At 37.9% G+C, this 16,156-nt stretch overlaps 1 protein-coding gene across 6 annotated transcripts in view; it reads right to left on the reverse strand.

The window, feature by feature from the left end:
- OXCT1 (3-oxoacid CoA-transferase 1) overlaps positions 1-16,156 on the reverse strand; it is a 157,387-nt gene that overhangs the window by 118,956 nt on the left and 22,275 nt on the right. For all 6 annotated transcript variants that reach the window (XR_012648912.1, XR_012648913.1, XM_075020155.1 and 3 more), the window contains exons 6-7: positions 15,285-15,391; positions 10,596-10,656 (exon numbers count right to left, since the gene is read on the reverse strand). Coding sequence is in view for 4 of the 6 variants with exons in the window: in XM_075020155.1 (XP_074876256.1) it covers positions 10,596-10,656; positions 15,285-15,391 (168 nt within the window). In the remaining 2 variants the exon portion in view is untranslated. The remainder of the gene's footprint in view (positions 1-10,595; positions 10,657-15,284; positions 15,392-16,156) is intronic.

Genomic DNA, 16,156 nt, shown 5'->3' on the forward strand with positions numbered 1-16,156 from the left:
AAATTTTAAGAAAAATAAAACTTTTCTGACACTTAATCATTATCCTTCCTAAAAGCTGCGTAAAAAGGAGAGCACTAGACATGCATGGAAATAAAAAACAAGAATAAAGTGCTTCATAGAACCAAAAATATTATTTGATGCTAAAGCTGACAGAAACATGTTAAATCAGTCCTTCACACCATAAAAATGAAAGTTTTTGCTTATCACTGCCTAATGAGAAAATTCTGATTTCTTTCCCTCTAGAAATGGTGAAAAATTGTCTTTAGCAGATCTGACAATCAAAGTCATAATAAGTATGACCTTTAATCTCCTGATCATACCAAGTATTCTATTCTGTCTCTGTATTTATTAATCAGGCAGAATAACCACTGAAGCATGTCAAGCCAATACCAATTGGCTTAAAATTCCCAATAGAACTCTTACGCAACGTATTTAAATTGTTTTTTATATAAATTGTTTGTTTGTTTTTTTAACCCTGCCCTTGCCAGCCCCCTCAAAATAGAAATACAGTAATGATAGGTTTCTTTGCTGTATGTGATTTGTCTGAATTGTTGAAAGAAAAATTCAGCACTCTCAGAAACCTTCACATTCATTTAGCAATTTTTGTTCTTCTTGTGTCTGAAAGTCTAGACAATGTCTTGAAGTGGGTGGTTGGGTGGCCAAATTCATATAACTCATCTGGTTCTCTGCTTTCCCATAAGCCTCCTGGCACACGTCTAAATTGGATACATTTGGTTAGTGGATGTTTAACGTTGATAGAATTTGATGGAATCCATCACAAACAGCAATTCATTTCTACTTGTATGATGGCTCAAGTTAGTCCCTTAAATCTGGAGTTTCTTAAAATCCCAGATTAGTTCTATTTTTGAATGAATGAAGCACATCTACCATCACATTTCTGTAAAATTTAAGACCAAACACATGTAAAAATAGCTTTTCTCAATGCATGAACAGGAGAAACTGAGTGTATATAAAGCTCAGGAAAATCAAGTGATAGTCTACTTCGGTGTGCATGGGGGGACAGGAGTCTCTTCTAATAGCTGGTGGCAAACGCAAACAAACACAAAGCATATAACCCCTCCTAAATATTTGCCTTACAGGAGGTGACCAAATACCACAGCATCAAGAATGTGCTGCTGCCCAAGACAGGAAGCCTGTTACTCAGCTGGCCTCATCCCAAGATGTTACAAAAGCCACAAGTATTTTCAAAATACAGAATTAAAAAAACAAAAAAACCACCACAACAGCACAAATCAACAGAAACAAAGGTGCATAAGAACGTGTCTAATTCACTTGAAGGAACAAGGGAGACCCACGAGACATCAGTATAACTTCCATCAGCCTGGAATTCAAATAGACAAAAATTTTGGCATAAAAATGCAAGTGTCTATTTTGAAGGTACTGTGGGGGAAAAAATGGTACCTGAAACTATTTTTATTGAGAAATTTAGTTTACTTAAAAACCTAATTATTAGATGTGTTTGTACCTTCATTTGCAGCTCTTGATGCTCAGAGTATTTAAGAAATTCAGCACTTTGAGAGCCTGGGGGGCACAAGTGCTCCTTAGCACATTGTTTACACAGCCAATTGACTACATACCTTCCCCAGTTTGATCAGGAATGTATTCCAGCTCTCCTCTTTGCTTTTGCCTGCTTTTTTCAACAAGAAGCAAAAACCTGATATAATACGTAATATGACTTACTCCAAAAGTTTAAAAAAAGTTTAAAAAAAAAAAGAGAAATGTGCCTGGTTTTCTATAATAAAAAAAACCAAAACACCTGTTTTATCATGAAATTGTTTTAAGATTTGTTTAGCTATTGCTTTCTCCAGCTTAATCACAAGTGGCAAACTAAGGAACTTAGTATCTAATTCACAGGAATATCAATAGGAGCACACTCCCACACACTGGACTTCATGAGAGCAGGTTTTCTATAAAGCAATTTAACACAGCTTTGGAGAAAAAATGGAAGACTGGCAACTTTCAAATAAACACCAGGAAACCGTTTGGGAGACAGAAATAGAAAACTACTCTGTGGTCCTCATCCATTCTTCTACCATGTTCTGCAGCCTGAAAAATCAGCATGATTTGAAGTCAAGACAGTCTTGGTATCTCAATTCTTTACTTCTCTTTAAGTCCTCACTTTCTTCACTGAATAATTCTATTCTATAGCATTTGCAGGGAAGGATGTGCAAGAGAAGACTAAAATCGGAGCTACTGATTCAAAAGATTACTCCAAAATTCTCACTGCAGCAATAGTTACAAGGCTGCAGGTTTTCAAATCTCAATGTTTTGACCACCTGAAAAAATGCATTTGTTTCATGTCAGTAGGCAATTACTCACTTTGTGAACTTTTTGTAAGATTTTCAGTCTGAATGTCAAATTTTTCTCATTTTGTGCGAGAAATCTCCATCAGAGATGTTAATAGCACAAGAAACAAATTATTGCTTTAGGACACATAAATAAAAGTATGTATACATATAAATTCCTTGAATCATAGCTAAAACTCGCTCTGCACCATCTTTTCAGTAATACAATCATGTATGTTTTAAAATGCAAAGACTGATAAATCATTGATTGATTGATTAACAGATCTTACACACAAAGCAGGGCATAAGAACTATTAATGTATTGTACATATTAGTACATACAACAAAAAGTTAAAACTAGAGTGTTTTAAATCCTGTTAATTTTCAAATTCTTATGATACAGGACATGAGTACTATTAATGGAGTATACTTTAAATGCACAGTATGCCAGGCTTTCTACAAATTGTTACGAAAAAACTAAGTTTAGCTTTAGGAGCAAACAGGCTTTCCAACAGTTTCCCCAGCACACTGACTTCCTGGAAACCTGTAGTATCTACTGATCAACCATGGACTTGCTTTAACTTGTTCTTTCTGAATGTCATATTTGTTCTTAACATATGTGACAAGGATAAAAGCCTTTTTTTCATTAAACATTATATTCACATCTGCAGTGAACTTCTGAAGCTGAATGCTAAGAAAGCTCATGATACTCATTCAAGAAAGTATCAATTTAGAAAGGAATAAAACATAAGAGACAGACAAAAGAAAAACAAATTCAAGTCTTCCAGCACAATGTTGTGTGTAGGTAAAACTATCTGAACAGCTGTCAGCAACAATTTGATCTGCTATGTATTTAACCACTTAACATTCACTACTCCAGCAACGAAATGCCAAATTTGAACCCACATAATTAGAGGTTATATACAAAAGAAAAGAAACTATAGGAAAAAAAAAAAAAACAACAACAAACAAAACCACATAGCTAAATTAACTATTAAAGAAGTTTATTCCCCTGAAAATCAGAAGCACGTTAACTAAATGTAAAAGAACTACCTGACGACCTCCCTTCTAGCCCAGTCTATTCCAGTGCTTCTCATATCATCGTAAGATGGTCCACACAACAGCTGTAAAAATGTTTTGGTTTTCTGTTCTTTTAATAAACACAGGCGCACACAGAAGCAAGGAATCAAATACAATGAAGGGAAATAAAAACAACAAAAGAGTATTCAAGTCTGGAGGTAGGCTTCTTTTTGGCAAACTAAAATTCCTGTGGCAATGGTGTGCAAACATTTCTAGGAGCTGCTTTTCCAAATCAGTACTAGTAGTCCCTGCATTTCAATTCCAATCCTTCTCTGACTTGCTCTTTAACCTTCATGACTGGTGCCATAATAGCCACCAAACTGCTTTTTAACATTGCTGAATGCAGAAGCAGAAAAGGTATTAAACACTTCAGCCTTCTTTGTACTCTGCACTGTTAATTCTACTCTCTTCATTGAGCAGTGAAATATCAACATCCTTGGTCTCGCAGTCCACTATGTATGTACTGTTAGAAAGACTTCTTGCTACTTTCAAGTCTTCTTTATTTTCTACTGGGCTGGAGATTTCTGAGTTTGCTCCTATGTGCTTAAGCTTTTTTGTTTGTTTGGATTTTGTAATGCTTAGCCTCAGACATCTGACCTTGGTCTCATTATCTGTCATTTTTCTTTTCTGCATTTGAAATTGCAACGATTGTGATCAAGGTCAAATTCCTACTGCTCTTCCAATGCTTTCTCCATGCTGGAAAAGTTTATTCTCAGGCTCTTAACACAGTCTTTCTCTAACTTCATTTCTTCTTAGCTGTACCTCCCAGAAGCCTTCATCTACTAAGTCTCTGAGTTCACAAAATCAGTCTTCCTAAGAGGCATTCCTGATTTGCCATTTTCCCTTCTATGCTTTCTAAGGATCATGAGCTTGCATTTCATAGTTTCTCTCCAACAAGTGTCCACTGAAGTCTTTCAACTAAGGTTCCTTTGGGAAAGGATATTGTAATGTCTATACTCTATAATTGGGTTATCTAAATTCAGATCTACAAGCATCCCTAATTCAGGATTTAGCCAAAACCTAGGCATGTAAATCCATTCATGCAGTCAAAAGCCCCGACTAACCACCTAGATGTTTAAGATGCAACGAATTCCATACTTATAATGTATATTTTTATATGTAACATATATATTTTGCATATATCTTACTAATTTATTACAGCAACTTAGAATTCTGCTGTCACTTGTGCCAAAAGCTGCTGGTAAGATGGCAGGACTAAGCAGCTCAGTGTCCAACCTGTGCCAAATGGGATTCTCAGACAAAACATTCCCCCACTGCAGATCCCTGGGACGCCCCCTCAGCAACCAACCCCTGAGTGCACACAGAGTCATCACTGAGCAACTAAACAATATTGAAAAAGGCCATAGCAACACAACAGCTCAGTGGTTACAGCATCTGCACAGAGGGACCTCAATTCTGTATCCTTCTTGGCTTCAAATCCTGACCCATGGTTTCCCAGAAACACAACCTAATGGAAAGTCTGTGCCCATCCCAAATCCAGAACCACTTCCTGTACCAGGGTTCAGTTTTGAGTTCCACGGCTAGAGCATCCACTTTAAAATAGTACTTACAGGCTTTTTACAGTAAACTACAACTGTGAAAAAGCCTTGAAGAATTCCTCAAAACAGAGCTATGCATCTGAGGAAAGTTTTGCTGTTGTTCAAGCACTTGGAGGAATAGACAGACACCAAAAAAAAAAAAAGGTTCATTTTCCAGTTTCCTCAATAAAACACAATGTCATGATTTAGCACAGATAACAGGATACAAAAAGCTTATTTCAGTCTGCTTCTGTCCCTTAGTGCAGTGCAGTTCATTGTACCTGAGATAATGGTGCTCACTGACGTGGCTGTGTTGTTACTAGGCAACCAGAGATAAAATGCAGGGTTTAATGATTTTTATTTAATGCATTTTTATGAGAAAGCACACTCTCTTTTTTCCTCCCCTGATATTATTTGAGGTGAAAATGCTGTTTACACAGGGAGATATATTTAGCCATCCTCTGCAATCTGAACAAGAAAATTATTCAAACTGGATATTCAAACAGCCAGTCAATAAATATTTCTAAACATATTGACTATTACCACTATCAAACACTTACAACATGGCAGTGGCTGAGATCTCAAACCACTTCACCTGGGACAAGTATTCAGTAGGTCTCACAGCAGAGAATAACAATGGCAAGAAAACAGACAACAGCTTAGGGACGTTTCGGGCTGTTATGGATGTTTATGTACTCCTCCAAGGCAGAGATCAAGAGCCCAAGCCTGTATCACCCTTCACATCTCCCATGCTGTCATGACACCCACACCTGGCAATGTCATACCATGCTTTTTCCTGTGGCTTTGGGTTGCCTCATTTCTCTCAAAAAAAGAGGCATCATCACCAAAAGCTGTCCCTCCCACAGGGGCTCTGCTCACAAGAGCCCCTACAGGAAGATGCACATCTTAAGAAGCATCCTAATATCACAGTCCTTGACCTAGAAGTCCATGCACACATCCAGGAGGCCTACCTGTAACTCTGAGCTGCTACACATTTCATTTCCCATCACGCAATTCAAGGGGTCTCTGGAGGGGCCTGACAGCAGTGCCACCTGCTGAATTCAGCAGACGTGTCCTTCATTCAACAGAGAGCGTTGGAAACGTTACCACATAAATAAGACCACACGAGTCCTCAGGTTTCTTCACATGCCAAGTCCTTCCTCTGCACCTTTACAAGGGCTGGTGGCTCATATATAACTTGTGACTGCTGAGCTCCTTTTAGATCAGTTGATTTCCCGACTCTCCCATCTTTGCAATAGGAGCAGGAAAGTGTTTATAGATCTGAAAGTCAATTCAAAGCCTCAGGCTGAGTGCATTGCACAAGGGCTCAGGTCCAAACAAAAGCTACAGCTCTGACTGCATAGTTAACTCCTCCAAGTTCTGCAAGATGAATTGAGAAGCAGAATAAACAGAGAACTTCTTTTTAAATGCAACACTGTAGAAGAACTAAAAAACAAATAAACTCCTCCATCATTTTGCTTTCACATATAGATAAAGCCAAACTAACTAATGCTGCCAATACTGGATTATTTAACATTTTTCTCTGCAAAGGTTACCTTCCAAATAACAGGAATCACACAATTCAGTTGAAGACTTCTTTTTGACCCTTATTCTGGTCACCTTTAAATTAAAGTAGAAATTCCACTGGACTCAGCACAGTTGGATCTTTACAGACAGTTATCTGTGCCTCAGCATGTATCCTTATTATCATGAATGATAGCAGGTTCTACTTCCTATTGCTTAAATAAACAAAAGAAATGCATGTAATGGTCCAAAATATTTGTGCAGGTCAGTAAATGCCTCTTGCATTTCATTAGAAATTTACAGTCAATATATTTCTGATCCCAAAAAGGGTACTGAACAGCTACTTCTGACCACTCACCTAGTCAAAATAAACCCGACTGAGGGTCAGACACTTTATTCTGAAATTTGTTCTAGGGGAATTTTAAAATTAAATAACTCCCCGCTGTGTGCCACAGACATAACTGGTAATGGTACAGCCTGACTTCCTCCTCCTTCAGAAGCCTCTCTATGCACAGCCAGCCTCATACCTCACAACATGGGATAGTTTTTAAGCAAGCAATAGCTATCAATTTGTGGGTTTGGGAGGTGGGTTTTTTGTCGCTACTCTTATCCTCCACATCTGCAAATGCCGCCAAGTTCTCCCACCTCTGAATCGTTACAAAAATTTAGTGTCTGTTGGTACTTCAGCTAAGAGAGTGTAAAATACCACACTGACTTAAACTAGACAACAGCAGTTTTAATACATTAAAGAAAAAAGTGTATTTTACTGTGTGTGTGTATTAGGAGATTTCACAGCTCCTTGGGCTAACTTGGAAGGACAGGTTAACAAATACAACTGATTCCCAGTGCACCTCCCGCTTTCACCAAGTTCACAGATAGTTTGAGATTGGATTTCCAGTAGTTTATATTTCCCTTGGTATGGATCTTATTATGCCAAGTGCCATTCCATATTTTTATCAATGATCAGAAAGTAAAACAAATTTGGGGAAAGATAGGTGACATCATAAATCCTAAGAAGGAAGCAGCAGTACCAGACACAACAGGGAAACTGGGTCTATTCAAATACAACATGTTTCATAACAAAACACAAGGTTAAGACATCTGTGACTAAGAAACACCTGCCATACTTACAGAATGCATGTTGGAAAACACTGATTACACTTTTCCTGAAGTACACTGGAAAAAGATCAACTAGGTGTAAGCAACTAACACTGTAGGGGCCCCTGTATAGTGATTGGCAAAGAGGACAGGTATGCAAACAAGAAAGCAGCAGGACCAAAGAGTAACTCCACTTTTCAGGTGACATTAGTGGTGGCAGCGTTACAATGCTGAAGACACTCCAGTTGGTCACATTTGTGAAGCTTCAGAAAAAAACAGAGCAAGAAGGAGATGGACATAAAAAGGATAGGAGAGCTGAAGAAAATGTTTTACAGTTAGAATCATTAAGACCTCAATCTGTTCACCATATCAACAGCACTGAGAAGTCACTCTGGGAAGGAAATGCCAGCTTCAGGGAGGTTTTTAATTTAGCAGAAGAGAGTAAAAGCATTGGACTGAACCTAAAGCCAAACTAATTACAGTAAAAAGACATATTTATACCAGTGAGGGTGATTAACCACTGGAACAAGCACAAACAGAAGGATGGGTTTTCCATCTCTTGTTTTGTTTGCATCAAGGCAGGATAACTTTCTGATTAAATCTGTCTTCCAAAATTCAAGTTATTCTCTGACTGAATGTACTTACTGAGCTTAATAGTGACATAAGTGAATGGCCTAGCACCCATCCTTCTAACGTAAAGTTTAACAAATGAAGTTCTGTCCCTGAAAAAGATTGCTTCTAAAGGACTCAATAAAACTAGATGTATGCAAATAAGCAGAAAAGGGAAATAAATAACCCATCAGCACAGCTACGAGGAACAACAACTCTTTTTCTCTGTATTTATAGCATGCATTTTAAAGGAAAAATTTCAGAAACTCAAAAATCAGAAACAGAGCGGGATATGCCTCTAATTTTTGCTAGTTACCTGCCTCAGCTTGGTTCTTCATGCTAGATAACCAGATGTTGGCAGCATAAGTCTGGCTGCATAACAGCTATAAAGCTCCACATTCAAAATCAGGATGGGAGCACCAGACAGAGAACCTACAATCCTGCAAATCCCAATTAATCACTGCATGACTTGAAGACAAGTCTGACCTGTAGCTAGTGTGATGGAAAGAAGCAGAGATGGCTTCCAATCTCTACTTCTAGGACTGTCTGCTTAAATTAAGTTAAATGGTCAGTGGGTGAAAAACAGAAACAGAGCTGGGAACAAATACCAGAATTCAGAAATCCTGGCTGCCCAGAGAGTATCCAAATTACTACCCTACACAAACTTTTTTCTTTTCTCTGTAAGTGGAATTGAGAATTTCACCCTTCAGCCTTGAACGACATTAACTAAGGAGTCAGACAAAACTCTTTTCAGTTGCCTCAGTTCCCTAGTGATTAGCTCTAGACAGCTGCAGGCTGACAATGCTCAGTACTGAGGATGTACTAGATGGCATATTGAGATATCTCGTTCTGGTTCCCTGGGTTTGAACTCTTAAATCCAAACACAACATTCTGAATTCCACTTTGGAAGAAAGACACTTAAAAATTAAGCCAATGAGTCACTGCATTTGGCTCAAAATATCTATTTGTCCTAAATCTCTGGTTATGCCTCTTCACCCATTAATTTGCCCATAAAATACTAGAGTTGTAAGGTAATATTTATGTGCCATGTTGCAAAAAGCTTGTCAGTTTTTAAATGATATTGAAAATGCAACAAGACTCACGGTGGACACAGTTCACAGCAGAGCTACTAAAGACTGTTAAGTGGAATTATAGCAAGAAGGATGTCACATAATTGCTGCTCACTGACAAGAAAATTCTACCCTATCACACATGGAGAGAAAAGCAGCAAGAGAGAATGAGATGGGATGTAGGTGGAAGGCTTTGATCTACTTAAATTCTCTAAAAGCCAGACTGAACAAAGTATGAAGGACAAGTGACTAGAAGGAAAGGGAATCAGGAAAGATTCTTTATTTAATTTTTATATGGAAAAATATTTTAAACCTTTTTTGAAAATCAACTGTGAAAATTCATGTACTGTTGCTGAATTGTCACTGTAAGTCATGTGACAAATTCTATGGTATTTTTTGCCATAGTTCTGTAAAACACAAAGAAATAACTCAAGTTCCCAAATGTATTCTCCAGAGATGTTTATATAACAAATATATTTTCCAGGTAAGATTTTACCAAAATAAAAAACCAAACCCCAAACCCAACCCCAAACAAAAAAACAAACCAAAACAAAAACCCTGAAGAAACACAAGCCTCTTCCACTTAGAATTTACTAGAAATAGCCTGGAAGAGTTTGTCTTGATCTTATTGTCAAAGCATATTTAGCTTTTATTAGGCATATAAAAAACTTACCAGAGAGTCATGAAAAAGCTAACAGAGAAGTCTATCTTTCAGATATTTCTATGGCTTAGCCACTCTCCAGCCACCAACATATTTCCAGTGTAGGCTGCTCCATGGTTTTAAACTTATTGTTTTAGACAGCAAGGAAAAAGGACAAAAAGATTGGAAGAAACTTCTAGATCATCTAGTCCATCCTCTTTCTCAAGGCATAACCAAATGTCTGTATCTCATTCTGGACTAATATTTACATAATTTATTAAATTTTAGAGACTGCAACTGTGATAGCTCTGTGATTTGCCCATTCTGTGTTGTTATGTACTTATCCTTATTATCAGGCAGTTTTGCATAAGGTCTTATGTGAATCTTCTCAAGCACAGCCTAAGTCTACTGTTTCTTTTTTCATCCACGTATTATTTTATTTAACAAATGTGAAGGCTGTTTTCCTTTCAAAGGTTGATCACAGTGAACATGAAGTCCTGGCCAGGATCAACTGAGCTGTAATAAACTGAGGAACCACGGTGAACTAATCACTAAAACAGAGCACAGTGTTAGGAGTGGGCAAACCAAGGAGACAGGTTAAACCACTGTCCCTGGCATGAAATCCCCCAGTGAATCAAGAAAAGAAGAACTCTGTCCCCAGAATACTATGCAAAACAAAGGGGTTTGTTGACTGCAGGGGTATAGGGCTTACTACGTTTCAATTCCCTACCTCTACCACAGTTGTCTTGGCAGCTTTGCACATAGGTTGGTTGAAGTTTCTTGCAGTTTTCCTGTGAAAGAAAAGGAATAAATATTAAAAGTTGTAATAGTACGAGAGAAGATTTTTCAGAGATAAGCTACTACAAGTATCTCTGTAATATAAACATCACAAATCTTTTCTCCAAATAGCTACAGGACTGATGAAAAAAAAATAGGAGGGAGGAAAAAGTATTATGAAATTGTGTAAGATGCATATGAAATCAAATCCTATTTTGCTACATTAGAAAATACTTATTACAGCTCTTTTGACTTTTAATCACCACATTGTTTAATTGAAATTGGGCATGCTACTGATACCTTCACTCATTAGATCCAACAGCAGCAGTAAGCTGGGCTTTGTACAATGTACCTTCCCATTATTTCACTGCATTTCACTGCACAAAGAATGAAATTAATCTCCACAGGGGGGCCAGCACAGGGCCTAACAATCTCTCAAGTCCCACATATGCCTTCAGAATTCAGACTAGGACTTGCGATAGCACTTTGCACAGTAGTAAATTTAGTCCAATTCTCTTGATTGAAAAAGCTGTGCCAGTTTTGGCGCTCACTGCAAGACTCTGGCATTCATCCTAAGTATTCCAGTAACAAGGAAAAAGAACCTTCAGGGAATAAAAGTAACACATGACATGTATAACCATGCTGGGATCTGGACTGAGATCCTAATAAGCACAATGAAAAACAAGTGACTTGTGTCACCCCCTCCCTGTATTTTTCAGAAAACAAACAAAACTATGTGGCCTAATATTTAAGAAAAATTATGTATATTTTAGCAGGGTTCCACTGATAGCTGCTCAGCATTTTTCTCTTTTAAAAAGTAGGATTCTTAAAAATTTTTCATCAAAATGCATGAACTAGGGTTCAAAACCTCCTTTCTCCCCGGTCCCTTTCCACAGAAGCATTTTTTTTCTGACCATCCTTGTTTCCCAATGCCTGCTCCTCCTTTCTTCAGCCTTTTGTGCGATGACCATGCCTAGTGCTATAGTCATGCTGAACTTTGGGATGCTGCTGCCACCGCGTGGCTTTGGGGCAGGTAGAGCATTGAAATGTCTAAATCCTGAGACTAATGTGCAGGTTGAACAAGATTTCTAGTGCAGAGGACTACAGAATCAAAGCTATACCCAAAGACATCTATCTTGGAGAAATCTTGTTTTATTTGCAATACACGGCAGCTGTGAAGCCTCTAACAGAGGCTACAGAAGGGACAATATCTTTTGTCTGCAGGTCTCCTCTGTGGCTGTGTAAATACAAAAGGATGTAATAAGCGGAAACCATTAAAAAAAAATAAATACTTGAATTCTTCTCTTAGTGCATGAATACAATACTAGCTAGTAGTGATTTAGGGAAAAGTACCCTCAACTAAGCAGAGTAGAAAATGAGAAGAAAAATAGAGTTACAAAATCTGAATTAAAATAGCAGGGGAATGGATACAGATTGGGGAAGGCAGATGTGGAAACAAAGAGTTCAGTATTTCATCCCAAGTGACTACTTTTCCAAGCCAAAGACCTTCTCAAGATCATAGTGGCTGGTCTGCCAGTAAAAGAAACGGATATAAAATTATTTTTACATAAGAGAAAAAGTTACAAGAAAACATTTCAATGTCAAATTAAGAAGACTAAATGGGCTTAATTCGGACCCTATTTATAAAAGCTTAGGCAATTTAGAATGTTCTTGGATAAGTAAAGTTGTTTCTTTCACAAGAAAAAAATCAAAGGTCTTATTTCTAAAGAACACATCATCCAGAAGAAGAAAAAACAGAAACACTATACTTATTTTCCAACACAGAATAATGTTCAGGTTTTTGGAGTATGCAATCCAGAAACTAGCTAGCCAAGTATGCCTTTTTATTTTAAGATAGCTTTCTGGACATCTAGAGTCAGCAATGAGTACAAAGTCCATTGTTCCAGCAATGGAACAATTCCTAAGCTGACCCAAAGGCATAACAACAGCTGTTCTCCCAAAGGCAAAAGATAGCAAACTAGTTCATAGCAGACTAAACCAATGCACTACATCTACTACGTACCTAATGGTGCAGAGATGAAGGGACATCTCAGATGTGAGATGAATTTATGTATTGCAGAACCACTTGAAGCATGAAAAGATGACCTGACATGACTGTCTGTGACAGCAGGAGCCCTGACTCCAGTTATCCCTTCAACATCTCTGCTTCTTTGTCCAGAGTGTACTTTCATCAGCACCAAACCACACCTCCAGTTGTAAAGTGGAAGTATATTGTGCTAGAACAGCTCCAAAGCAGAATGGTACCAGATGAAAAGGGAGGGGAGCCAAAGGGGGTAGAATATATCCCACAATATATCCCTGCTGTTGTCCCTCACAAGCAAAGGAGCTTAAGAAATAGAGACACTCTGTTCCACTAAGTAGAACTAGTACCGGCATCAGACTAACAAGGCAAAATGCCTATATACGCATCCTTTCAGCTGGCACAGGAACAAGGTGGGATTATTTCATTATGTTTGAGGGAGTCTTGGATTATTTGCCTTGATAATGGTGCACTATACCTAAGAATTATTGTCTAGTGGGCCAGACACAGGTCTTATTAGGCAAAAGCTGTGGTGCAGAATAGTCCACCACAGCATGCTGTACAGAACAAAAGAGCTAGGGGACGCAAAGTATCATGTAGAAAACTCTGTTTAAAAAATTGCTTTCTAAAGGACCTGGTGCCATTTTGGATCCCCAAGAAAACTACAGCTTCATGTATGAGACTAGACAAAAAACCCTCATGCTGGCCTGTGGTCCAAATAAGTCTACCTAAAGTACACCCTTTAGATTTAAAAAAGCTCTTAGCTTAAGGGTGATTAACAGTTTGGCAGACACTCCATTCCTATTGGCTCCACAGATACCAGAGTCATGGGAAACACTTTATAAATAGTACCACACTGCTGTGAAAGTGGTGGCAGATGTGAGCAAACACAAAGCCTATGTCTATCTAGGCATACCTCAGCAAACAGAAGTCACATAATAAAAAAAGTATAGAAGGGTCCCACTGGCAGTGAATACATACTCAGCATGTAGCACAATGTCAAAAATACGTTTTCCTTTTCGTCCTGTAGATAACAGAACTATTGCTGTTATATTCTAATCTATTACAATTTCCTCCTCTGCTGTCTCCCGCAGGCTATGAGATGGGCCCATGTGTTTCTCTGTTGTAGGCCATGAGGTAACCTGTGTCTCATCCAAAACCAGAATGGGTCACTGCTTATTATGAGAAAATTCTTTGAAGCTAGCAATACTCTATATGGGACACTGGATGATGATGTTTCCATCTTTGCTTAGTTACACTTGAAAGGAGTCAAGATTTTTAAGTCTCCACTCTAGATGGAAGTAGTATCTGGTATCAACTGTATTGCGTGAATGTGGGAGACATATGAAGACTTCTGAAAGGAACAGGAGGGAGAGGGAAAGGGGTAAAGAGAGACCACAGGACATAAAGGAAGAGGGGGCAACAGCGAGAATGCAGCCAGGCTGTTTCTGTGGAGACTGAAAGAATTTTTCAGAGAAAAGTAAGCATCAGTAGACAGATATGGGGTAAAAGCACAGACAGTAGAGGCTCAAGATCAAGCAAAGACAAGGTCAAGGAGGAAGACTGTTTCCTGTATTCCATGTCTCAGAGTCTAAGGAAAGCAGTTTAGCAGCCATCAAATTCATGTGCACGCACACAATTAAGTTCAGTTTTCAATCACAAACTGTCACGTTTTGCCAGTGGACAAGCCAGGGTATCAAGAGTTGGGTAAAATAAAAAATTCTTTCTTAATTTTCAAGTATTTAAATTTAATATTATTATTATTAGATATATAGATAAAAATTTATGTGAATTCATGCATATATATACATATATACACAAAGAAAAGCATTACTTTATTGGTATTATTTTATCTGCATATTTTTCAGTTGCTTGTTCAACTCCGTGTTTGTTTTAATACATACAAAGACAGACTGCACCATTCAGCATCTTGTAGTAAACTGCAACTGATTGCCATAACAGTTACCTTTTCATCTGATAGCCATAAAACAAACAAATAAAAACCAGACGTTAAACATAAGCAAACCTCTCCTGCTTCAGTTCAGGACAAACCTGAGCACAAACATAGCAACTCAAATAAATGATGTTATCACTAGTGCAACACCTGAACTTATTACTACCAAAAATGTTTAAATTCATATGATGCCTCCCCCTACACCACTGAGATCAAATCGACTTTAAACATACTTTTCTGGGGACAGAATCAAGTTTTCCCATCACTGATTGGCCAGGAGACTGACTCAGCTTCCTTCTCTTCTGACATAGACAAAGCTGCACTCCTTGGGTCAGCCTTCAATTACGCAAGGAAAAGGACCCAAACTAACATGAATATTGAAATGAACAGAGTGTCACTACATTTCTCCAGAGTCATAATGACATCGGTCTGCTATGTCTCATTTTTAACTACCAAGGTTTTATTTCACAGCTATGTTTGAAAACTCAAAAGTCATTAGAAAAAGCAATTATATTTTGGGCTTTATAGCTGTATAACTTGACAGTAGGGAAAGGCAATATGAAAGAAAGTGGAATCAGTACAACATTATTTCGCCATCACACGGGAGATCATTAAAGAATCTTCTCCCGTTGGTAAACAAGTCATACCTGAAAATGATGTTTCCTGCACGATCAGCCTTCCATGCCTTCACTAGAGCAAAATCTCCAGTAATTGACTTCTCCAGAATAAAGTGACGGCCATCAAACTCTCGCACCTACAGAGAAAAGTACACGACTGAGATGTACGTTTCTTCAAACAGACCTCCCATGTAGTATTTATTTTATGGGGTTAATTTTACAGACTATTATATTTAAACTTCTTTTTGTACTACATAAAGTTTTATCTGAAAAACTGTAGCTCAAATGTGTAATAAGGGAGAAGCAGATAAAGGCTGTAAACCCCAGTTTTATCATAGTGTCTCTGTTTCGTGAAACAGAACAAGAATCAGATCCATATTCCTGCTGCTCCATCTACTGGAATTAGACATGCTTTCTCCTGCACATCTACCAGCTAACGAAAAACTGAAGTGCTAAAGCAGAACTGTTGAAAAAGATCATAATCACTGCCCACCACCAGAAACCCAAACATAAAACAAAGTCGATTTGAGACAGACTACTCAAATCACATCATCTGACAGGCTGAATTTCATTTGGTTTTCTCTGCATTTATGATCATATTTGTAATGATACGTGCCTGAAGCCAGAATATGTAACTGACAAACAGTTAGTATTTTAATCCCATATAGAAACATGAAACAGCATTTCTCTTAACAACATAGAAGGTTAGAGTATACAGAAATACTAATTGAGAGCTATTTAAGATTGCTGAGAGGGGGAGGAATTATGACAGAAGTGTATCAGAAGTCAGGTTTTCGGTCCTGTAAAAGGAGATCTGAGCTTTTATAAAATGACACTTGCATTCAAAACGGATTTGGAGAATGGATTTGATCACATCATGCTAGTCATGTTATTAGCCCCCC

The sequence above is a fragment of the Buteo buteo genome, chromosome Z (genome assembly GCF_964188355.1).
Source record: "Buteo buteo chromosome Z, bButBut1.hap1.1, whole genome shotgun sequence".
In the NCBI taxonomy this organism is placed as follows: Eukaryota; Metazoa; Chordata; class Aves; order Accipitriformes; family Accipitridae; genus Buteo; species Buteo buteo.